Raw genomic sequence first — 24776 nt, 5'->3', positions numbered from 1 at the left:
CATGCCTAAAAGTCTTAGTACTGTCCTTAAAAATCATGGAGGTCATATAAAATACTAGATGTAGTTTTTCATGTGGGGTGTATTCATTTTTGCATCATCTAATTTTAGTAAAACTGAAGATTTTGGAATGAATGTTATGTTATTAACCTTACTTTCATGTTATGGGGTAAAAAATGTTCTATGAAACTCAGTCTTGTCAAAATTTTGGAAATTATTTTTGTATTCTGTAAAATATTGATTAAAATCTTAAGTAAATGAAAGAATATACACTGGCGCTATAACTGTAGATGTGAGCTACACAAGTGCCGCTGGTACTCCTGTCAGATGATGTGCCCAATCCGACAAACAAGAATAAAAGACCAGTATAAACGAATAAAGAGTACCGCGCTACAAGTGGCTAGGGCTGAGTGCCGTCCGTGATCCCAGCGTAACGACTCAAAACTCCCTATGACCGCAGATGGCAACTAATACTAACTGACCTTCATGAAGGAGTGCGTGTCACTTTGAAACGCGTAGGTCAGATTTGACCCCATTGAGGCTCCATAGGCCAGTGACGTCACTCACTGCTTCGCAGTGTCGGCCATTTTTTCACGTGTATCCAGGGACGCCTCCGGCCGGGACGTCTCTGGCGCTACACGTAGCTACCACAGTCCTCACCTGCAGTACCCAAAGCCGCCGATATCGACCGAGGCTGGCACCCGCATACTTACCTTCCAAGCAGACGGAATCAGCCCTCCGACAGAGCGGACCTCTAGATGTACTGACCAGCCAGCTGAATCCGACGAAAGTAGCCCAGCAGCTCCGGGATCCCCATACGGCGGCACTCAATAGGTAACGAAATATTACTAGTTACCATCTACTAATGTGGGTGTACCAGTATAATATTACAAGCTCAGCAGGAAAGCCACAACTAGTTGCACTACGCACACAGAAGGTCAGCGCACCTCTCTCTTCCAAGTATATGCAAATTGGCAAATTGGTCAGTTAGTATTAGTTGCCATCTGCGGTCATAGGGAGTTTTGAGTCGTTACGCTGGGATCACGGACGGCACTCAGCCCTAGCCACTTGTAGCGCGGTACTCTTTATTCGTTTATATTCATTAAAATCTTATTTCTCAAAGGGGCTGCGCTCATACTGTATATACTTGGACACATACACATTTTCACTCTGGTCACAAGGCCCATCATTGGACTTCAAATGCCAAGTGGACATTTTCAGCAAACTGACTCAGACGCTATTGAATTGAAGTATTTAATGAGTATGCTCTCATCCAGGAAAAAGTCAGTGTGAAGGGGGAGCTGTGACATCACCTATTGAGAATGGCGGATTCTGTGTGATCTACTGTGTATAGAGGTGCTATCTGTAATTGTGGTCCTGTCTGATGATATGACTGCTGAAAAGTCATCTGTAATAGTCAGGAAGTTTAAGTCTAATATTAACGCTATTTGCTATTGTGAAAATTGCATTCTTTTCTTCTTTTTTTTTAAACAAATAGAGCTAATGATATGGAAAACTGGAAAAACAATTTACAAAAAAAGGCAAATATAAAAACCTGATTTAAACAACATCAGCTGCTCTCCAACAATTCTAAATTGTGGCATTTTTCTTCTGTTCACTCTAGAGATTCACTTGAATCCCCCCAGGATCATAGTTTATGGGATCACGTTGTTTGCCATTTATGTACTATTCAACCTTGTCATTGCTGAATGTTCTCACCCTATGCCCCGTGATGAGCTGATATCTGTATAGTAACCATTTATGAAAAAATATCTGGCTAAGTGAATAAGTTGTTGAACTTTTCATGCTTGAATGATTAAGCTTTATTTAGATAAAACCAGAAAACCCTTTGAACTCAGACCGGATGGGTCTCCTGTTCTGTTCTGACCTGCTTCCATCTGCATAACATTGCTATTTCCATGCATTCTTGTTTGCTCAGATGGAGCCGTCGCATACTCTTTTTAGCATGTTTCCTGTAGCGGTAGTCACATTTTACCTCAGCATGCGCCCCAACCCCCATCAACCAAGGTTACCACTAGTGATGAGCGAGTATACTTAGTTAGTGCTCGGAGAATTAGTTTTCATTGCCGCAGCTGCATGATTTACAGCTGCTAGACAGGCTGAATACATGTGGGGAATGCCTGTTTGTTAGGGAATTCCCACATGTGTTCAGGCTGTCCAGCAGCCGTAAATCATGCAGCTGAGGCGATGAAAACTAAATCTCAAGCACTAACAAATACTCGGAGGACACCCGAGCAACGAGTATATTCGCTCATCACTAGTTACCACCAGTCATGTATTACAAATATATATATTTTTATATCATATCTTTATAAAGTTTAGGTTTGTGCAGTCTAAGACTTTATTCACACTGGCATCTACAGGCCACACTATTCTAGCCATCAGGAACAACAGCTACAGGATGACTTGGACCTGTGACTAGTGTGAAAGTCGCTTAGTTATTACTCTGCACATCTGTATGCATTAATGGATCATGGTTTATTAGTCCCTAATATGTACAACCATAATGAATTAAATAACAACCCATTCTAGCTGACGGATGCGCCCCCCTCTGCACGGACAGCCGGCTGTGCAACGCTTGCCTTTCACGCCACAGGTCCGGACACAGTGGAACAGCGCTGCACCGTTTGGGACGGAGTCCGGCGGGTGAGGGCCCGCGCTGAGGAGGGCGCCATGATGTGTTTTTACATGGACTTTTAAGTATGAGGCAGAGGAGAAACCTAAACAAGATAAAAGCAGGTAAGATGCTGCCACAGACAGACCTCCAGCTGCTTACAACATCAATATGCAGACTACTCAGCTACCTCACAAATGTACTTTGCATTGCCTTCATCTGCATTACTAGGTAGACATATTCAGGATTTCACAAGGTTTTAAGCTTGTCAGTATTTTACCTTTCAATTCACATCATTTCTACAATAGACATGACTGGTCTTTCAGACGGCGCAATAGTGGTGTGTATTATGTGCCAAGAGCGGGCATGGATTCTGTAAGAACAAACCAGTGAAACATTTTCCAAGCAAAAGCTTTGGGGAGGATGACTTGCTTAGTTCTGATCATTCTGCACAGAGCCCTATATACCGGCTTCAGCCTGGCGCTATAAAGCAACACTGGTCGCGCAGCTGTAAATCGCTGCATGCTGAAGCCTAATGCAAGTGAATACGACCTGCAAGGTGCAGTGACTGCAATAAGCAGCAGATCCAACTGGGCTAGCTTTCCGAGAGTGGCTTGTCGCAGTCAATGCGACTCCATTCACTTCCATTATGCTGAACTATAACAGCAGCAGACATCGATCCTTGGCTGTGCGACCCATGGTGTAGCTGCCAAAGCCAGCATATAGCTACAACCTAAGAAAACGGTAATTTTACCACAAATGGAAATAATACAAATTACTTATAGCAACTACTTAGTGTGATTTCCTTTCCATAGGTTATGCCTTAAATACAGTAGCTAACTTTCTTCCTGGTAAACAAGATGTCCGCCTCCAAATTTAGAAAAAAAAAAGTCACTATAATACAACGCTATAGATTAGGGAAAATGTGAGTTGTAATCACACATGCACAGTTGCCAAACAATTTATTATTAAGGGGTTTTCCAGTTTTATGTAGTTATGAAATAATCATTGTACAATGAAAAAGCTTACAACTTTGTTGTAATGATCTCTGCTTGCTATCAGTGAATGTAAAAACCTTCCCCGATCGGGCACCATTCACTTCCATAACCACAGTGGGCAGTGCCAATGATGTTACAACCCCATCCATCTACTGAGAGGTGGCAACTTGTCGAGCTCATGTCTCGCAGTTATGTTGGGTTGTAACGTCAGCACTAATCACTTATGATGTGGAAGTGAATGCCATTTAATAACCCATTTAAAATTAACCAGTCAGATGATTTATGCTGACCAATTATTACAAACCATGTACCTTCTAGAACAGGTGTGGGGGACCTCAGGTCTTTTGACAGGTCTGCTCAATCCAGCAACTGAGTTTAGATGGCTGACGGCCATTAAATTTCGTCTTCCTCCTTGAGCATGAGAGCGTGATGCAGCGTTCACTACTGAATGCTGCAGCGTGTGCAATGAAAGATTACATCCTGGCCAGTGCCAACGTCAGGACGTACTTTATGGTCAGAGATGGCATGCAACAGCAGCCTCTGTGTTTCCTCCTATGATGTATATACTGCAGACCATGTGTCTGCTCCTGTGATGTATATACCGCATCCCCTGTGTCTCCTCCTGTGATGTACATACTGCAGCCCATGTGTCTCCTCCTGTGATGTATATACGCACGCATATATACGATGTATATACGCAGCTTCTTATGCTTTCTCCTGTGATGTATATACCGCAGCGCCTGTGCCTCCTCCTGTGATGTATATAACGCAGCCCCTGTACTTCCTCCTGTGATGTATATACTGCAGCCCCTGTGCCTCCTCCTGTGGTGTATATACCGCAGCCCCTGTGCTTCCTCCTGTGATGTATATAACGCAGCCCCTGTGCTTCCTCCTGTGATGTATATACTGCAGCCCCTGTGCCTCCTCCTGTGGTGTATATACCAGCAGCCCATGTGCCTCCTCCTGTGATGTATATATATCGCAGCCCATGTGCCTCCTCCTGTGACCTATATACTGCAGCCCCTGTGCCTTCTCCTGTGATGTATATACCAGCAGCCCATGTGCCTCCTCCTGTGATGTATATATATTGCAGCCCATGTGCCTCCTCCTGTGATCTATATACTGCAGCCCCTGTGCCTTCTCCTGTGATGTATATACTGCAGCCCCTGTGCCTCCTCCTGTGATCTATATACTGCAGCCCCTGTGCCTTCTCCTGTGATGTATATACTGCAGCCCCTGTGCCTTCTCCTGTGATGTACATACCGCAGCCCATGTGCCTCCTCCTGTGATGTATATAACGCAGCTTCCTATGCATTCTACTGTGATGTATATACTGCAACGCCTGTGCCTCCTCCTGTGATCTATATACCGCATCCCCTGTGCCTCCTCCTGTGACGTATATACCGCATCCACTGTGCCTCCTCCTGTGATGTATATACCGCAGCCCCTGTGCTTCCTCCTCTGTGATGTATATACTGCAGCTCCAGTGCCTCCTCCTGTGGTGTATATACCAGCAGCCCGTGCCTCCTCCTGTGATGTATATACCAGCAGCCCGTGCCTCCTCCTATGATGTATATACTGCAGCCCATGTGCCTCCTCCTAGGATGTATTTACAGCAGCCCCTGTGCCTTCTCCTGTGACGTATATACCGCATCCCCTGTGCCTCCTCCTGTGATGTATATACCGCATCCCCTGTGCCTTCTCCTGTGATCTATATACTGCAGCCCATGTGCCTCCTCCTAGGATGTATTTACAGCAGCCCCTGTGCCTTCTCCTGTGATGTATATATCGCATCCCCTGTGCCTTCTCCTGTGATCTATATACTGCAGCCCCTGTGCCTCCTCCTGTGATCTATATACTGCAGCCCCTGTGCCTTCTCCTGTGATGTATATACTGCAGCCCCTGTGATGTATATACTGCAGCCCCTGTGCCTCCTCCTGTGGTGTATATACCAGCAGCCCATGCCTCCTCCTGTGATCTATATACCAGCAGCCCATGCCTCCTCCTGTGATCTATATACTGCAGCCCCTGTGCCTTCTCCTGTGATGTATATACCGCATCCCCTGTGCCTTCTCTTGTGATCTATATACTGCATCCCCTGTGCCTTCTCCTGTGATGTACATACCGCAGCCCATGTGCCTCCTCCTGTGATGTATATAACGCAGCTTCCTATGCATTCTACTGTGATGTATATACTGCAACGCCTGTGCCTCCTCCTGTGATGTATATACCGCAGCCCCTGTGCTTCCTCCTGTGATGTATATACTGCAGCCCCTGTGCCTTCTCCTGTGGTGTATATACCAGCAGCCCGTGCCTCCTCCTGTGATGTATATACCAGCAACCCGTGCCTCCTCCTGTGATGTATATACCGCAGCCCATGTGCCTCCTCCTGTGATGTTTTTACAGGAGCCCCTGTGCCTTCTCCTGTGATGTATATACTGCATCCCCTGTGCCTTCTCCTGTGATCTATATACCGCATCCCCTGTGCCTCCTCCTGTGACGTATATACTGCATCCCCTGTGCTTCCTCCTGTGATGTATATACCGCAGCCCCTGTGCTTCCTCCTCTGTGATGTATATACTGCAGCCCCTGTGCCTCCTCCTGTGGTGTATATACCAGCAGCCCGTGCCTCCTCCTGTGATGTATATATATCGCAGCCCCTGTGCCTTCTCCTGTGATGTCTATACCGCATCCCCTGTGCCTTCTCCTGTGATCTATATACTGCAGCCCCTGTGCCTTCTCCTGTGATGTATATACCGCATCCCCTGTGCCTTCTCCTGTGATGTACATACCGCAGCCCATGTGTCTCCTCCTGTGATGTATATAACGCAGCTTCCTATGCTTTCTCCTGTGATGTATATACTGCAACGCCTGTGCCTCCTCCTGTGATGTATATACCGCAGCCCCTGTGCTTCCTCCTGTGATGTATATACTGCAGCCCCTGTGCCTCCTCCTGTGGTGTATATCCCAGCAGCCCGTGCCTCCTCCTGTGATGTATATACCAGCAGCCCGTGCCTCCTCCTGTGATGTATATACCGCAGCCCATGTGCCTCCTCCTGTGATGTATTTACAGCAGCCCCTGTGCCTTCTCCTGTGATGTATATACCGCAGCCCCTGTGCCTCCTCCTGTGACGTATATACCGCATCCACTGTGCCTCCTCCTGTGATGTATATACCGCAGCCCCTGTGCTTCCTCCTCTGTGATGTATATACTGCAGCTCCTGTGCCTCCTCCTATGGTGTATATACCAGCAGCCCGTGCCTCCTCCTGTGATGTATATACCAGCAGCCCGTGCCTCCTCCTATGATGTATATACTGCAGCCCATGTGCCTCCTCCTAGGATGTATTTACAGCAGCCCCTGTGCCTTCTCCTGTGACGTATATACCGCATCCCCTGTGCCTCCTCCTGTGATGTATATACCGCATCCCCTGTGCCTTCTCCTGTGATCTATATACTGCAGCCCATGTGCCTCCTCCTAGGATGTATTTACAGCAGCCCCTGTGCCTTCTCCTGTGATGTATATATCGCATCCCCTGTGCCTTCTCCTGTGATCTATATACTGCAGCCCCTGTGCCTCCTCCTGTGATCTATATACTGCAGCCCCTGTGCCTTCTCCTGTGATGTATATACTGCAGCCCCTGTGATGTATATACTGCAGCCCCTGTGCCTCCTCCTGTGGTGTATATACCAGCAGCCCATGCCTCCTCCTGTGATCTATATACCAGCAGCCCATGCCTCCTCCTGTGATCTATATACTGCAGCCCCTGTGCCTTCTCCTGTGATGTATATACCGCATCCCCTGTGCCTTCTCTTGTGATCTATATACTGCATCCCCTGTGCCTTCTCCTGTGATGTACATACCGCAGCCCATGTGCCTCCTCCTGTGATGTATATAACGCAGCTTCCTATGCATTCTACTGTGATGTATATACTGCAACGCCTGTGCCTCCTCCTGTGATGTATATACCGCAGCCCCTGTGCTTCCTCCTGTGATGTATATACTGCAGCCCCTGTGCCTTCTCCTGTGGTGTATATACCAGCAGCCCGTGCCTCCTCCTGTGATGTATATACCAGCAACCCGTGCCTCCTCCTGTGATGTATATACCGCAGCCCATGTGCCTCCTCCTGTGATGTTTTTACAGGAGCCCCTGTGCCTTCTCCTGTGATGTATATACTGCATCCCCTGTGCCTTCTCCTGTGATCTATATACCGCATCCCCTGTGCCTCCTCCTGTGACGTATATACTGCATCCCCTGTGCTTCCTCCTGTGATGTATATACCGCAGCCCCTGTGCTTCCTCCTCTGTGATGTATATACTGCAGCCCCTGTGCCTCCTCCTGTGGTGTATATACCAGCAGCCCGTGCCTCCTCCTGTGATGTATATATATCGCAGCCCCTGTGCCTTCTCCTGTGATGTCTATACCGCATCCCCTGTGCCTTCTCCTGTGATCTATATACTGCAGCCCCTGTGCCTTCTCCTGTGATGTATATACCGCATCCCCTGTGCCTTCTCCTGTGATGTACATACCGCAGCCCATGTGTCTCCTCCTGTGATGTATATAACGCAGCTTCCTATGCTTTCTCCTGTGATGTATATACTGCAACGCCTGTGCCTCCTCCTGTGATGTATATACCGCAGCCCCTGTGCTTCCTCCTGTGATGTATATACTGCAGCCCCTGTGCCTCCTCCTGTGGTGTATATCCCAGCAGCCCGTGCCTCCTCCTGTGATGTATATACCAGCAGCCCGTGCCTCCTCCTGTGATGTATATACCGCAGCCCATGTGCCTCCTCCTGTGATGTATTTACAGCAGCCCCTGTGCCTTCTCCTGTGATGTATATACCGCATCCCCTGTGCCTTCTCCTGTGATCTATATACCGCATCCCCTGTGCCTCCTCCTGTGACGTATATACCGCATCCACTGTGCCTCCTCCTGTGATGTATATACCGCAGCCCCTGTGCTTCCTCCTCTGTGATGTATATACTGCAGCTCCTGTGCCTCCTCCTATGGTGTATATACCAGCAGCCTGTGCCTCCTCCTGTGATGTATATACCAGCAGCCCGTGCCTCCTCCTATGATGTATATACTGCAGCCCATGTGCCTCCTCCTAGGATGTATTTACAGCAGCCCCTGTGCCTTCTCCTGTGATGTATATATCGCATCCCCTGTGCCTTCTCCTGTGATCTATATACTGCAGCCCCTGTGCCTCCTCCTGTGACGTATATACCGCATCCCCTGTGCCTCCTCCTGTGATGTATATACCGCATCCCCGTGCCTCCTCCTGTGATTTATATACAGCAGCCCCTGTGCCTTCTCCTGTGATCTATATACAGCAGCCCCTGTACCTCCTCCTGTAATTTATATACCACAGCCATTGCGCCTCCTCCTGTGATTTACATACTGCAGCCCCTATGTCTCCTCCTGTGATGTATATATTGCATCCCTTCATGTCTCCTGTGATGTACATACTTGTGCCCTAGTGTATACCTATGTGGTGTATATAGTCCAGCCCCGGTGACTCATATGTGATGTACATGGCAGTCTCGGTGTCTCCTATGTGATGTACACAGCTCTCAGTGTCTCCAATGTGATGTGTATACAGCAGTCTGTGTCTCCTATGTGATTTATACACAACAGTCTCAGTGTCTCTTATGTGATCTATACGGCACATCTTCCACTGCTTGAGTTCAATAAATGTAACATGATTAGTGATGAATTTCCCACAGTGAGGAGACCTGCAGTGTAATATACCAGTAGTAGTGTAATGTACATCTGTATTTGGTACAACTTACTGCTACGAATTCTTTACAAAACTTCATTGCAAAGAGTCTCCTGTGCGCCAGACCAATGCAAACCTGGAAAAACACTGACAAAACTCTATTTTTTGCACATGAGAATTATCGCATGAAGGAGCCCTTAATTCTTCCTGCACATCTGCTCTCCCTGTGTCATAACCAGCTAGTGCTGCAAAAATCACCAGACAGGTTTTTTCAATGGAATCCTGCAAACCCCACTCAGATGGTACATCAAAAAAATGTGTGTCAATATACAGTACCTTAGTAGGCTGTGCATCTGTCTGAGAAGAACATCATCAAGACAGGTGTTTAGACTTAGCAAACAAATGCATTATGTTTTATATTGACAGCAGGCAAAGATCTTAAAAAGGTAAAAAATAAAGAGTACAGCATATCATTGGACAATGACTAAGATTTATTTATATCAATCCAGAAAACTGTCAAAGGGGCATTCTGCAAAAACATACTGATGGCCTACAATGTGTGACTGATGGGTCACTGATGTGCCCTCAGGAACCAGACTGGTCAGGTGAACAAAGGGTTCTTTGATGCCTAGCCAGGCACATCAGTGCATTTGCTCTGGTGCTTAGTTGCACTTGCAGATCAATAGGGGTTGAAACTAGCAATCTAAGACTAACATCCTTCACAAACCACATTTCATCAGGCATACCGGCTGACATTAACACTGCAGCTTTGCAGAAGTGGGGTCCTGGTATCAAATTCCAGTTTGTATGTTCTCCCCATGTTTGCATGAGGTTTTTCTTTCTCCTACACACAAGGGTAATATGAAAAGGAACTTTTGATTGCGAGTTCCAATGGGAAAAGTGATTATAACGTGCTGCAGAATATATGTCCTATATAAGCGAGCATAATTAATAATAATCTAGACCTCCCATTTCCATAGCCAAGATTTTTCTCATCCTGCACCAGTTCTCTGGAATGCGCTATCCTAGACATTCAATCCAATTAATTTACAGTGACTACATTCTTAGATGGCCCTAAAAAATATCTTTTTAGACAGGCCTCTAACATTAACTCACTATTTTAATGTTTCACTTTTCTTCCTTACTAAATTTTTCTCACAATCCCTCCTATCATCTGTTCCGACACCCTCCATGCACTCAGTAGCACTTTGTACCTGGACGTATAAAGAACGGGGTTGATGACCGGTTCATGCAGCTTTACATGAATCCCCGTACTTATCAGAATAATGGCTACACCTATACAATACACGCAGTTTTTACTTTTTGTATCCCACCTATTTCCTTATAGATAGTAAGCTCTCGGGAGTAGGGCCCTCACTACTAATGTCTGAGTTGCTGACTTCTGTGTTAGGGTATGTGCACACGTCAGGATTTCTTGCAGAAATTTTCCTGACAAAAACCGGACATTTCTGCCAGAAATCCGCATGCGTTTTTACCGCGATTTTGACGCGTTTTTGATGCGTTTTTGTGCGTTTTTTTCCAAATGCATAGAATTGCGGGAAAAACGCAGAAAATCCGCAAAAATAATGAACATGCTCATTTTTTTACCGCGATGCGTTTTTTTCGCGGAAAAAAACGCATCCATGTGCACAAAACATGCAGAATGCATTCTAAATGATAGAATGCATAATGTATGCGTTTTTAATGAGTTTTTATAGCGTTTTTAGCGCGAAAAAACCTGCACGTGTGCACATGGCCTTAAGGTACCTTCACACATAACGATTTCGTTAACGATATCGTTGCAACATCACGCTTTTTGTGACGTAGCAATGATATCGTTAACGAAATCGCTATGCGTGACAGCGACCAACGATCAGGCCCCTGCTGGGAGATCGTTGGTCGCTGGGAATGATCAGGACCTTTTTTTGGTCGCTGATCACCCACTGTCATCGCTGAATCGGCGTGTGTGACGCCGATCCAGCGATGTGTTCACTGGTAACCAGGGTAAATATTGACTGTCTGTGTCAGCGCCGGCTGGCCGTAAAGCAGAGCACAGCGGTGACATCACCGCTGTGCTCTGCTTTACAGCCGGCGCTGACAGTCAGTGCGGGAAGCTGACGCCGGGGGACGTGACAGACATTGGAATGTGAGTATGTACTGTTTTTTTGTTTTTTTTAACTTTTACAATGGTAACCAGGGTAAATATCGGGTTACTAAGCACGGCCCTGCGCTTAGTAACCCGATATTTACCCTGGTTACCCGGGGACTTCGGCATCGTTGAAGACAGTTTCAACGATGCCGAAGTCTTTCCCCTGATCGTTGGTCGCTGGAGAGAGCCGTCTGTGTGACAGCTCCCCAGCGACCACACAACGACTTACCAACGATCACGGCCAGGTCATATCGCTGGTCGTGATCGTCGGTAAGTCGTTTAGTGTAACGGTACCTTTACTCAGTAATGCCTGACATTGTACATGTGCCCTCTAAACTGTAAACTTCTGCACTATAGAAGTGAACAATTCTGGAAAATCTACTTAAATTGAGATTATCTGCACTTAGGCCAGATTTATAGTATGGTTTTCCTGGTTTTGTATATGGACACATCTATGGGAAAAATACACATATTAACTAAATGTATAAGCACAGACTTAGTGAGGACTGTTTCACAAAAAAGAGTTGAATATCTGAGCAATTTGCTGACATGGTGTACTGCTTACAATGGATACACCCTGTAGTTACCTCGGTTACAGATGGTGCAAAAGTTGCTAGGTCCTTCACTGTGTTTCTTCAGATGATCGGCCATATAAGCAGCTCGTAAGTATTTCCCACACACCTGACATGGAACTTTATCCTCATGACATGCCAAGTGTGAGCGCAATCGGTCCCGTGTAGCAAAAGAAGCATTACAGGTCTGGAACAGAAATTATATCAGCAGTTATCATATTTTGGTGCATTTTATATACATTGCTATAATAGCAGCAATAGTCTATCTTAGGCTTAGTTCACATTTGTGTCAGATGCTCTGTCAAGTGCATCCTTTGCAGATTTTTTTCAAATTTTTCAGTAATAGTGCTCTGTGCATCGCTATTTATCTTGTCAAAATTGATCAAACCATGATGGAACCCAAAGGCGCCACTAGCGTGCCTCCTGCCATTGTTCCAGCTCCTACTGAATCTCAGGCTATTGCCACAATGGAATTGACAGCTCAGATGTGATGACTTATTCACGTGATGCAGTTGTGATGTCTTTTTCACATTAAGACAATCTTCAGGTCAGAAGCCATTTTAAAGAAAACATTGAAGGGGTGATCCGAAACGAACATATATTTGATCTAATTGTCTATTTATTAATGTCATAATCTATTCTCTTTTCCAATATACTTTAAGTAAATATTCCTTATTGTTCCCTCACTACGCTAACGGCTTTGTTTTTGTTTTTTTACTTCCTGTGTGATGACACTTCATTTGAGAAACCCAGTACATGCTGGGATACTAAAACAAGCCGTCATCGGGGGCAGAGGCTGTAGTTACTTCCACCAACTTTGTCCCCACCCTGAAATTAAGCCAGTTCTTGTTCTCACTGATGTTACGTGACGAGGCGGCAAGAGAGCGAACTGTCAGTGTGCACTGTCAAGTGAGAACGAGCGAGCAGGCACCAGCCTCACCCCTGCAAGTGATGTCACTTGCGGAAGTGGGGCTAGTGTTTGCTTGCCGGGTTCTCTCCTCACAATCCTCCATGACAGTGCGCTCACTTTCCGCCTCGTGCGCATTGTCACTACGTATATTGCACAATGACAATATCCTACTGTGCATACGTCGGAATTGACAACCTATGAGAAGACAGAGATGTGTCTCAGACTACCACAGACTACATGAGGATGGTGATGGTAAATTGTAATCACTAATGGAAATGACCTAAAAAGCAGCTAAGGAGCAAGATCTATGGAAAATAGGGACTGACTTCAATTTAATTTTTAACTCCTGACAGAGTCGCTTTAATAAAATTGTATTTTTCAGTGTTGGCACCCTTGAAGTTGTTCCAGAAATTGAAGTATTTTTCCTAGAAAATGATTGCAGATACACATGTCTATAACAAAACATGTGTTTTTCCTTTGTATGTATTGGAACAACACAAAAAAAAACAGAGAATAAAAAGGAAAATAGGACATAATTTCACACTAAACCCCCAAAATGATTGTAACATAAATTTGTAACATGTGTATTAACAAAACGTGTATCTGCAATAATTTTCTGGGAGAAATACTTCAGTTTCTGGAACAACGTTTGGCCATGACTGTAGCTGTTGCAGACTCATACTTCCTGTAACCCTCCCCTCCAGCTAATAACTGCTATTGTTTCTTTAACTGCTGAATCTGTGACGGCTCAATTATAAGCAGCTAAATAAATGTTGCAGTGACTTCATCTTTTTTTTTTTTTTTTAGAAAAAAAGACTAAGGCAACATTTAATCATTTGCCTTTCACACTTCTGTTTCATCTTGTTGTATCAATTATCTTTGTCTGCGGCAAAATTCTACAAAATGACACACGCGGTTCACTAATTTTTTTGCAAAGTGTAAAATGGTCTATATTTTAATTGCGATTGTCAACACAAAAGTTGCATGTCTTGCTAAATGTATTGTGTACATAAAATCACTTCCTTCAGGGGTACTGGACTACATTAAAAAAGTCGCAAATAATTAATCAGCCAAAAACCTCTGGAAACCTGAAACTCTGCTTACAATGGCGAACATATGGAAAATAGGGATTTTTGTGTACTCACCATAAAATCCTTTTCTCCGAGCCATTCATTGGGGGACACAGACTGTGGGTGTATGCTGCTACCAATAGGAGGCTGACACTAAGGCTACGTTCACATTGGCGTTCCGCCAATGTGCGTCGCTGTTGCGCCGGCGACGCAGCGGCGACGCGCCCCTATGTTTAACATAGGGGACGCGTGCGTTTTTTGGGTGGCGTTTTTTGACACTTGCGTCGTTTACGACGCTAGCGTCGGACGCAAGAAAATGCAACAAGTTGCATTTCCTGTGCGTCCGATTCTCGTCAAAAAACGACGCACGCGTCGCAAAACGCGCGCGTTTTTGCGTGCGTTTGTGCGCGTTTTTTCGTGCGTCGCGCGTTGCGTCGCCGACGCAGGGCGGCGCAACGCTAGTGTGAACGTAGCCTAAGTAATACAAAGAAAGTTAGCTCCTCCCCTGCAGTATACACCTTCCTGTGAGCTCTCAGTTAACCAGTTCGGTGTAAAAGCAGTAGGAGATCAATAACAACATATGAGAGTATAGCATGTAAAAATTATATAAGAGTGTATAGCATGTCAAACTATAAAACAAGCAGAAGCTAATAACAGGGTGGGAGCTGTGTCCCTCAATGACTGGCTTGGAGAAAAGGATTTTACGGTGAGTACACAAAAATCCCTATTTCTCCGTCGCCTCATTGGGGGACACAGACCATGGGACGTCCCAAAGAAGTCCCTGGGTGGGTACAACATCAGATCTAGCCCTGTGTAACCGCTACTTACAAGAACGCCACGCGGCCTGCAGAGCGTCTGCCCAGACTCACATCTGCGGAAGTCTGGGAATTATAGTGCTTCAAGACTGCATGCGGACTGGACTAACCCGCAAGCTTGCAGGCGCGCTTTACCGACACCTAGTGCCTAGAGCCCAAGAAACCACGATTCACAGAGTGGAGTGCAGTTAGGCTGACGTCTAACCCGGAAAGACTTCTGGATGGTGTAATGAATCCATCAAGCTAACATCAGATCAGGCCCTGTGTAACCGCTACTTACAAGTGCACCACCGCGGCCTGCAGAGTCCGTCTGCCCAGACTCACATCTGTGGAAATGTGGGAATTATAGTGCTTCAAGAATGCATGCGGACTGGACGAATCCGCAAGCTTGCAGGCGTGCATTGCCGACGCCTGGTGTCTAGAACCCTCGATAGACAGGGAGATATGTAGCACGGAAGGACTCCTGGATGGTGAAAAGAATTCACCATGTTATCATGTTATCATGGCCGAAGAAATGGCTAAACCCTTCCGGTAACAGTCAGGAAGCCTTCCTCTGACCGTCAGGAAGCCCAAATAAGGTGTCCAACTTTCGGAAGGACGCCGTGCACGATACGTACCTACTCAGAGCACTCACTTCGTTCAGAATAAGGAGAACCCATCCTGTTTTGTGGACTGGTGCCGAAAGAGATGAGGGAAGAACGATGCCCTCGTAACATTGGGAATACAATACCACCATGCCTTGATGGTAATAAGGAAAAAAGTCTGAAAGAACAGAGTGTCTAGCTCTGAAGACTTGTCAGGATGAAAAGATCGCAGGGAAGATAGGGGTGACCTTCCCTGATACTAAAGTCTGCCCGGATCAAAAGGAGTCTAGTGTAAGACTCCCAGAACCATTTTTTTTTCTTTGTTCAGGCATGCGCAGTTTGCGCTGCCCTTTGAAATTACAGCGCAGGCAACGGGGACCTTCATGAAGGAAATGGAGGCGGCGTGTTGTGAATTCCGCTCTTGGGCTCCCTCCGGTGGTTGTAAGTGGCACTTTTGTGAGTTCTGCTCTTGGGCTCCCTCTTGTGGTTTCTAGTGGTATGGCTGCTAATTGGAGTTAGCTGTCATCAGCTGCCTCCACTTATCGTCCGCTATTTAAGTCTGGCTCTTTCTTCAGCCTGTGCCACTTGTCAATGTTTCCTGGCTGGATTCATATCTCTGCTTGGATTCTCCTGGTTTCCTGACCAGTTCTGCAAAGATAAGTTCTGGCTTTGCTCATTTCAGTCCACATGTTGTGGACTTATTGTTCTGTGCATTCTATATCTGTCCAGCTGGTCAGTATGGATTTTTTGTGTTAGCTGGAAGCTCTGGGAAGCAGATTTACCCTCCACACCTTTAGTCAGGTGTGGAGATTTTGTAAACTCTGTGTGGATTGTTTTGTAGTTTTTATACTGACCGCACAGTATCCTTTCCTGTCCTATCTATCAAGTTAGACTGGCCTCCTATGCTAAAATCTGATTTCATTTCTGCGTATGTTATTTTCCCCTCCTCTCACCGTCAATATTTGTGGGGGGCTATCTTTCCTTTGGGGATTCTCTCTGAGGCAAGATAGGTTTCCTGTTTCCATCTTTAGGGGAAGTTAGATCTTAGGCTGTGCCAAGGGGTCTAGGGAGCGTCAGGTACCCCCCACGGCTATTTTTAGTTGCGCTGCTAGGTTCAGGGTTTGCGGTCAGTACAGATACCACCTCCTTCAGAGCTTGTCTCATGTTGTTCCTGAACAACCACCAGATCATAACAGTACAAGTGGCCAAAAATGAATTAAATGTATCTCAAAAGAAGGAAAAGAAAGTTCTGAACCATTTTTTTTTCTGTGCTTTGGTTTGTCTTTTTTTTTTCCTCTTGATATCTGGGTGGTTCAGGATATATGTTTTGGCATGGATGTTCAGGGTTTGTTTTCTCGTGTGGATCAACTTGCTGCAAGAGTACAGAATATCCAGGACTATGTTGTCCAGACTCCGGCTTTAGAGCCCAGAATTCCTACTCCTGATTTGTTTTTTGGGGACAGATCCAAGTTTTTGAACTTTAAAAATAACTGCAAATTGTTTTTTGCTTTGAAACCCCGTTCTTCTGGTGATCCCATTCAGCAGGTGAAAATCATCATATCCTTGCTGTGTGGTGACCCTCAAGACTCATGACCCTCTCAGCAAATCGAAAGGAATGAGTGATCAAGTGAGTTCTGAGTTGAAGGGCCACGGCCTGGTCTCAAGGGAGAAATACCAACCCTACGGAAGTGTCCAGGATCATCCTCAAAAAGGATATCTGCTGGGCTGGAAAAGAGGAAAAACCTGTCTAGATGAAGCTGCCAGCCCAGGAGAGAGAGGGTATAGCAATTGATATAGACGACTCAGCGTAATCCTGGAAGAGCGGCTAGAAAGTCGACCGGATAGGGCAGGATGACCACGCCTCTATGGTGCAAGAGGAACATGATAGCCGCCATGACCCTTGCGAACACTCAGGTTGCGGTAGCAAGGTCGAAGGACAAGGTCGTGACTTGAAAATGCGGTTTGCGAATGGAAAAGCCAAGGAATTTTTAAAGAGGGGAAAATAGGAATGTGAAAGTAAGCATCCCGAATGTCGGTGGACGCCAGAAACTCCACCCTTTTTCCGTTGAAGTAAAGGCTGAGCGGAGGAACTCCATCCGAAGAAGGAGGACATTGTCCAGCTTAGTAAAAGTTTGAGGTCCAGGATCGGTCTTACTTTTCGGTCCCCTTTTTGGAACCAAGATCCCTTAGATCTAGACTGTCCTGGACAATTCTTCCACTGCTGGTTGGGTCTATAGGGAACATGTGATCCTAGGGAGTGATGTCAGAGGCTTTTTGAATGCAGAGTACGCTTCCATACTCTTGAGCTATAATGCCCTTCTGGGTGTAATGGCATTTGATGTTGACAGCGCCGCGCAACTAGCTGCATCCGAGAGGCGTGAACCTGCTCGTCTCCCGCTCAAGAAATTTGATTGACCAGCAGTAGTGTCTTCAGGAAAAGGTTACTGATGTGAATCAAAGTAATTAAGGTCTCCGACCAGGAGACCATTGCTCTTGCAACCCATGCGGTGGCTAACGAAGGGTAGAGGACTCAACCCGAGGCTGCAAGACGGAAAGAACCAGATTTGCTATCTGACAGTTCGTTGTAATTTTAATTGATGACCCATCGGGCAGGAATACTGGTAGACAAACCACAGGAGATTCTACCCGGCTAATCTGCCAAGTGGCAGAATGCGCGGCTGCATCCAGAAGGTCAGGAAAAGCCGTCTCTTGCTACCTCTGCTCTCTTTTGACAGTGCAGAGTTAAAATGATGAACCCTCGATCCACCACCCTCTTCACAGGGAAGTGGAGAGAGATCGTCCGCCTTCTTGCATCATCTGCTAAATAGTGGAGATGCAGAGAGGGGTGCTTGGATGCCACTGTACATCCACAGAGTTCAGGTCACCGGGTGGACAGGGCTGGTTCCGATGTTAGGCCTGGCTGCAGAAGAGTATACATGGAGGCGACACTCCATGTGCTCGTCTATAGATGGTGTGGGGAGATCGGTGCCCTTTAAAAAGGACCTGTCGCCCCTAAGAATCAGTCTAGGCATGGCATCCCACGTCGTAGGGGGGTATACGTGGAGGGAACACCCCGTGTGTTTGCATATTGGCTGAAAAAGGATACCGCGACTGCAGAGGCTTCTGTCCAGTGAATCGCTTATCCGGACGCTCCCTGTCCGGGTGAATGACAAATGCTCTGCGAGGGAGTTTAGTCTCCTTATGAGGGACACTGCGTGATCTAGAGTAGAACCGTAGCCCTCACCAATCTACAGAGATTGGTTGATGATATAAATAGGTGAATCCATCCTTTTCTGAAGCTCTGGCGAGTCCAGATCCAAGGCAGTATCCGATCTATATCAGAGTCTTGTTCATATCAAAGTCTTGTTCTCAGCATAATTGGTGAGGGAGATTAGGAAATGAAGCTTCCATTTTCTAGACGTCTGTACGTTTCTAGAATACTTGCGGCTCCTGCTAGCCGACGGCTCCCATGTAGGCAAGGAACCATATATATCGGTCCTGCAAGCACTCCAAGCCACAGAGGGTTCACGGAGGGCTTCAATCTCTTGATCAGAGAAGCCATGGGATATGGCAGTGATGAAGCCCACTCAGGGGAACTTGGTACTCTGGGATAAGCTGGGATTGGCGACGGAGGGTTCCTGAGTTCATTTAGGGTGACTGGCTTTAGACTGGTCATGTGCCTTTAAGACAAGGGAATACTAGCATGTGCCTTTAGGACCAGGTAATACTGGTCATGTGCCTTTAAGACCAGGGAATGCTAGTCAAATGCCTTTAAAACCAGGAAATGCTGGTCATGTGCCTTTTAGACCAGTGAATCTTGATCATGTGCCTTTAAAACCAAGGAATACTGGTCATGTGCCTCTAAGACCAGGGAATACTGGTCATGTGCCTTTAAGATCAGGGCATACTGGTCATGTGCCTCTATTAAGACCAGGGAATAATACGGGTCATTCATGTAAGTACAGGAGGGAAGAGGGTAGTATTTCCTTACCCGGCTGCAGAGTCGTTGTGCCCCTTTAATGCAAAAAAACATTGCTCCTGCCGGCCGGGTGGACCAAGATGGCCACCGGGAGTCGCAGAGGTGATAAAGTCTCGCAGAGAGCGAGAGGAGCCATTTCGGGGGCGGTGCGACAGACGCGGTGTGGGCGGAGCCTCGTGACTTCCATGAATAGGCCCAAGCCGGGGCCTAAATTTCTGCAGCCAGCGGGAACAATACCAGGTAGAATAGAAAGGCATTGGGCCGAGAAAAGTGAACGCTCCCGTGCCAGACAGAAAACGCCAGAAAAGATGTCGGAGCCGCCTTAGCGCGTGCGCGACTTTCGGGATGCGGCCTACACATCGGCCGAAGCCGGGGGCTATATTTTTGCAGCTGGCCGGAGCGTTACCTTAGGGAGGTGGGCCACAGGGAAGCCATGTTATCAGGTATTGCAGCGTGGACGGTGCAGGGATAAAGCGATAACCCTCAATCCACCATCCCTTTGTTAGGGAGGTGGAGAGGAACCGTTCGCCTCCTTGTGCCATCCACTTTAACAGTGGTGGGACAGTGGGGGCTGCTCGGACGCCGAAGAGACGGAGCCTCTGTACATCCACAGAGTTCAAGCCCCGGGTGGACAGGGCCAGTTGTCAGGCATTAGGCCTGGCTCCACGAGAGGATACATGAAGGCGACACTCCATGTGCTCGCCCGTTGCTGGTGTGGGGAGATCGGGACCCGAAGGAACCGTCGCCCCTAAAGTGAGCTCAGGCATGGCTTCCCACGTCGCAGGAGAGGGTACGAGGAGGCGACACTCCGCGTTCTCGCCTGTTGATGGTTCGGGGGAGATCAGAACCTTGAAAGGATCCGTCGCCCCCTTCACTCTGTTAATTAAAAAATAAAAAAATAAAATAAAAACGGTGGGGTCTGAACCAGACCCATGTGCCTCCTACAGACACTAAGCAAGAACTGGTTAGCTGAGAGCCGGCAGGAGGGTGTATACTGCAGGGGAGGAGCTAACTTTTTTTTTGTATAACATAGTGTCAGCCTCCTATTGGCAGCAGCATACACCCATGGTCTGTGTCCCCAAATGAGGCGAAGGAGAAAAAAAATTCAGGTGAAAATATATAATAGACTTCAAAAAATTTGCTATTAGAAAGGTAAATATGGCACAAATGAAAAAAAAGGTAAAAAAAACAGACAAGAAAACAGGCACAAATGCAGTAACTAAACTAAACAGGACCTATTTCAGTATTTTATTATTATTATACATTTTTATAGCGCCATTTATTCCATGGCGCTTTACATGTGAATACAGGCAGGGCCGGCGCCAGCACCCAGCACACCTGGGCAAGTGCCGGGGCCTTGAACAGGCAGGGGGCCCACTCGCCGTCAGGGACACTGGCGCGCTATAGTGCCGACCCCCTGCCTGCTCCGGGTCCCGGCACTTGCGATACTTACCTCTCCCGATTCCAGCGCTGCAGCGTCTTCCATCCTCTGACTGTGACGTTCAGGTCAGAGGGCGCAATGATGTCACCAGTGCGCGCCCTCTGCCTGAGCAGTCACAGCACAGAAAGCAGGAAGACGCCGGCGGTGAGGAGTCCAGAGCAGAGCAGCGTCAAGCAACGAGAGGTGAGTATTTCATTTTTTTTTTTAATATTTGGAGCAATATATGGGGACCATCAGAAGGGGCCCAAATATGGAGCATTATATGGGGCTAATTCTATATGGAGTATCTTATGGGGCCAATAATATAGGGAGCATCTGAGGGTATGTGTCCACGTTCAGGATTGCATCATTATTTGGTCAGGATTTTATGCAGGTAAACTCCTGACCAAATCTGCACCTGAGGTCACTGGCAGGTCACCTGCGCTGTCCTTGCGTTTTTTCTGCAATGTAAGGACATGCTGCGTTCTTAAAAGACGCGCCGCATGTGCGTTTTCGCGGGTATGCCGCATGCGTCTTTTAATGCTTAGTGGAGACGGGAGTTCATTAAATCCCCTCCACTATGCTGTAACATCTGGACGCTGCGTTTTTGACGCTGCGGCTCAACGCAATTCCTGAAAGTGGAAACATACCCTTATAAAGCCAATTCTATAGGGGCCAATTTAATATGGCGAATCTTATGTGGCCAATTCAATATGGAGCAGTATATGGGGCCAATAATATATGAAGCATCTTATGGGACTAATTATATATGGAGCATTTTATATGGCCAATTATATATGGAGCATTATATGGGGCCCATTATACATGGAGCATCTTATGGGGCTAATTACATTTGGAGCATTATATGGGACCCATTCTGTAACGAGTATTATATGGGGCCCATTTTGTATAGAGCAATATATGGGACTCAGTATACTGTATGCGGCCGATCATATACTGTATGGAGCATTATATGAGGCCCATTATATATGGAGCAATAGATGGGGCCCATCATATACTGTATGGAGAATTATATGTGGCTCACTACAGTATACTGTATGGAGCATTATATTGGGTCAATTCCGTATTGAGCAATATATGCGGCTCATTCTGTATGCAGCACTCTGTGGTGCCCATTATACTGTATTGAACATTATATGAGGCTCATTATTCTGTATGGAGCATAATATTGGACTCATTATTCTGTTTGGAGCAATATATGGGTCTCATTATTCTGTACAGAGGACTATGTGGTGCCAATTATACTGTATGGAGCACTATATGGGGCCATTATACTGTATGGGGCAATATATGGGGCTCATTATTTTGTTTGGAGCAATATATGTGGCTCATTATTCTGTATAGAGGACTATACTGTCCGGTTTCTGAGCTAATGTAGAATGCATAATGGATATCACTCATGTAATGTAAGAGGTAAGTGAAATCTTTGGCATTGTACTATACCTATATTTCTCTGCCGTATCCGTGCATTATGAATTGTGGTATGTGTTAAAGGGGTCCACCGGGACTCTTTCACCCAGGGCTCATGAAAACCTGTAGCCAGCCCTGAATACGGGGCAAATATAAACAAATACAATAAACATGAGCAAAAAAACAAGGCACTACCTGGTACAGAAGGAGGGGGGACCCTGCCCGCGAGGGCTCACAGTCTGCAGGGGATGGGTGAGGATACACTAGGAGAGGGTAGAGCAGCGGTTCAGTAGGTTGAGGATCATTGCAGGTTGTAGGCTTGTCGGAAGAGGTGGGTCTTCAGGTTCTTTTTGAAGGTTTCTATGGTAGGCGAGAGTCTGATATGCTGGCGTAGAGAGTATGGAGGGAATCACGGGAGAAGTCTTGTATGCGGTTGTGGGAAAAAGAGATAAGAGGGGAGTAGAGAAGGAGATCTTGTGAGGATCAAAGGATGCATGTAGGTAGGTACCGGGAGACCATGCCACAGATGTATAAAGGAGACTGGTTGTGGATGGCTTTGTATGTCATAGTTAGGGTTTTGAACTGGAGTCTCTGGACTATAGGAAGCCAGTGAAGGGCCTGGCATAGGGGAGAGGCTGGGGAACAGCGGAGAGACAGGTAGATTAGTCGGGCAGCAGAGTGTAGGATGGATTGGAGTGGTGCCAGAGTGCAAGAGGGGAGGCCAGAGAGTAGGAGGTTGCAGTAGTCAAGGTGGGAGATGATAAGGGCGTGCACTAGTGTTTTTGTGGTTTCGTGGTCAAGGAATGTGCGGATCCGGGAAATATTTTTGAGTTTGAGACGGCAGGAGGAGGCAAGGGCTTGGATATGTGGCTTGAAAGAGAGGGCAGAGTCGAGGATCACCCCGAGGCACCGAGCATGCGGGACTGGGGAAAGAATTTTAACATGAAGGCTGGAGTCACACCAGAGTATGACACCCGATGTGAGAGCATCCTATACAATATGCTAATGACACTCAGCTCCTGCTCTGCAGCAAGTGTGAGCTGAGTGTCAGTGCTCTGTGCTCCGATCCCCTCACATTAGACAGACAATTGAAGCACAGATGCGGAGGAGACGGGGAAATTAATTTCTTCATCTCCTCTGCTGGCGGTGTCAGCGGCAATCACACTGCACTCGGGTAATATCTGAGTGCAATGCAGGCCCGGCTCCAGGTTTTCATGGGCTTTATTATGAAGAGGAGAAAACACAAAAGGGCAAAAATTAAAAATTGCCTGGGCCTAGTGAGGTTAATATAGAAGGCCAGCTGTTTTTTTCAGGCTTGTTTAGCATCAGCTATCATGATATGCCAACAGTTTCAATGTGTGCAAACTATGCGAGTATGATAGTGGTTCTTCTGGGACATATGGTGTGTACGGGAGTCCAGCATTATATTAACCAACAACAATCTTTCCCTTTCCACTTCCTGCCGACTTCAACTCAAAAATATTGCCCGGATCCGTACATTCCTTAACCAAGAATCTGCAAAAACCTTTGTCCATGCCCTCATCATCTTCCGCCTTGACTACTGCAACCTCCTGCTCTGTGGCCTCCCCTCTAACACTCTCACACCCCTCCAATCTATTCTAAACTCTGCTGCCCGACTAATCCACCTGTCCCCTCACTATTCCCCGGCCTCTCTCCTCTGTCAATCCCTGCACTTGCTCCCCATTACCCAAACACTCCATTTCAAACCCTAACCATGGCATATAAAGCCATCCACAACCTGTCTCCTCGATACATCTGTGACCTCGTCTCCCGGTACTTTCCTGCACGCAACCTCCGATCCTCACAAGATCTCCTTCTCTACTCCCCTCTTATCTCCTCTTCCCACAATCGCATGCAAGAGTTCTCCCACGCATCCCCCTACTGTGGAACTCTCTACCCCAACATATCAGATTCTTGCCTACCACGGACACATTCAAAAAGAACCTGAAGACCCACCTCTTCTGACAAGCCTACATCCTGCAGTAACCACCGATCAACTGCACGACCAGCTCTATCCTGACCTACAGTATCCTCACCCATCCCTTGTAGATTGTGAGCTCTCGTGGGCAGGGTCCTCTCTCCTCCTGTACCAGATGTGATTTGTATTATTTAAGATTATATACTCATTTTTAATATGTATACCCCTCCTCACATGTAAAGCGCCATGGAATAAATTGTGCTATAATAATCTATATATATAATTGTCTAAGGGTTTTTCCGTCTGTCTGTCTGTCTGTCTGTCTGTCCTGGAAATCCTGGCTCTGTGATTGGTCGAGGCCGCCAGGCCTCGACCAATCAGAGACCGGCACAGCATCGACGTAGAAATCCCGCGTCTCTGATTGGTCGAGGCCGCCAGGCCTCGACCAATCAGCAACGGGCACAGCGACGATGATGTCATAAAGGACGTAGACATCTCACGTTTCTGATTCAGCGACGGGCACAGTATCGACGTAGATGTCATAATGGTTGCCATGG

At 46.7% G+C, this 24776-nt stretch overlaps 1 protein-coding gene across 6 annotated transcripts in view; it reads right to left on the bottom strand.

Moving 5' to 3' along the window:
* The window catches only part of PATZ1 (POZ/BTB and AT hook containing zinc finger 1), a 43245-nt gene that overhangs the window by 5332 nt on the left and 13137 nt on the right, over window positions 1-24776 (bottom strand). For 3 of the 6 annotated variants that reach the window (XM_069757831.1, XM_069757814.1, XM_069757823.1), the window contains exons 4-5: window positions 12087-12258; window positions 2601-2738 (exon numbers count right to left, since the gene is read on the bottom strand). In XM_069757831.1, coding sequence (XP_069613932.1) covers window positions 2601-2738; window positions 12087-12258 — 310 coding nt within the window. The remainder of the gene's footprint in view (window positions 1-2600; window positions 2739-12086; window positions 12259-24776) is intronic. The other 3 variants (XM_069757860.1, XM_069757841.1, XM_069757849.1) reach the window with 1 other exon arrangement.

The sequence above is a fragment of the Ranitomeya imitator genome, chromosome 1, assembly GCF_032444005.1.
Source record: "Ranitomeya imitator isolate aRanImi1 chromosome 1, aRanImi1.pri, whole genome shotgun sequence".
Taxonomy (NCBI): domain Eukaryota; kingdom Metazoa; phylum Chordata; class Amphibia; order Anura; family Dendrobatidae; genus Ranitomeya; species Ranitomeya imitator.
This window is presented reverse-complemented; position numbering and strand designations above follow the sequence as displayed.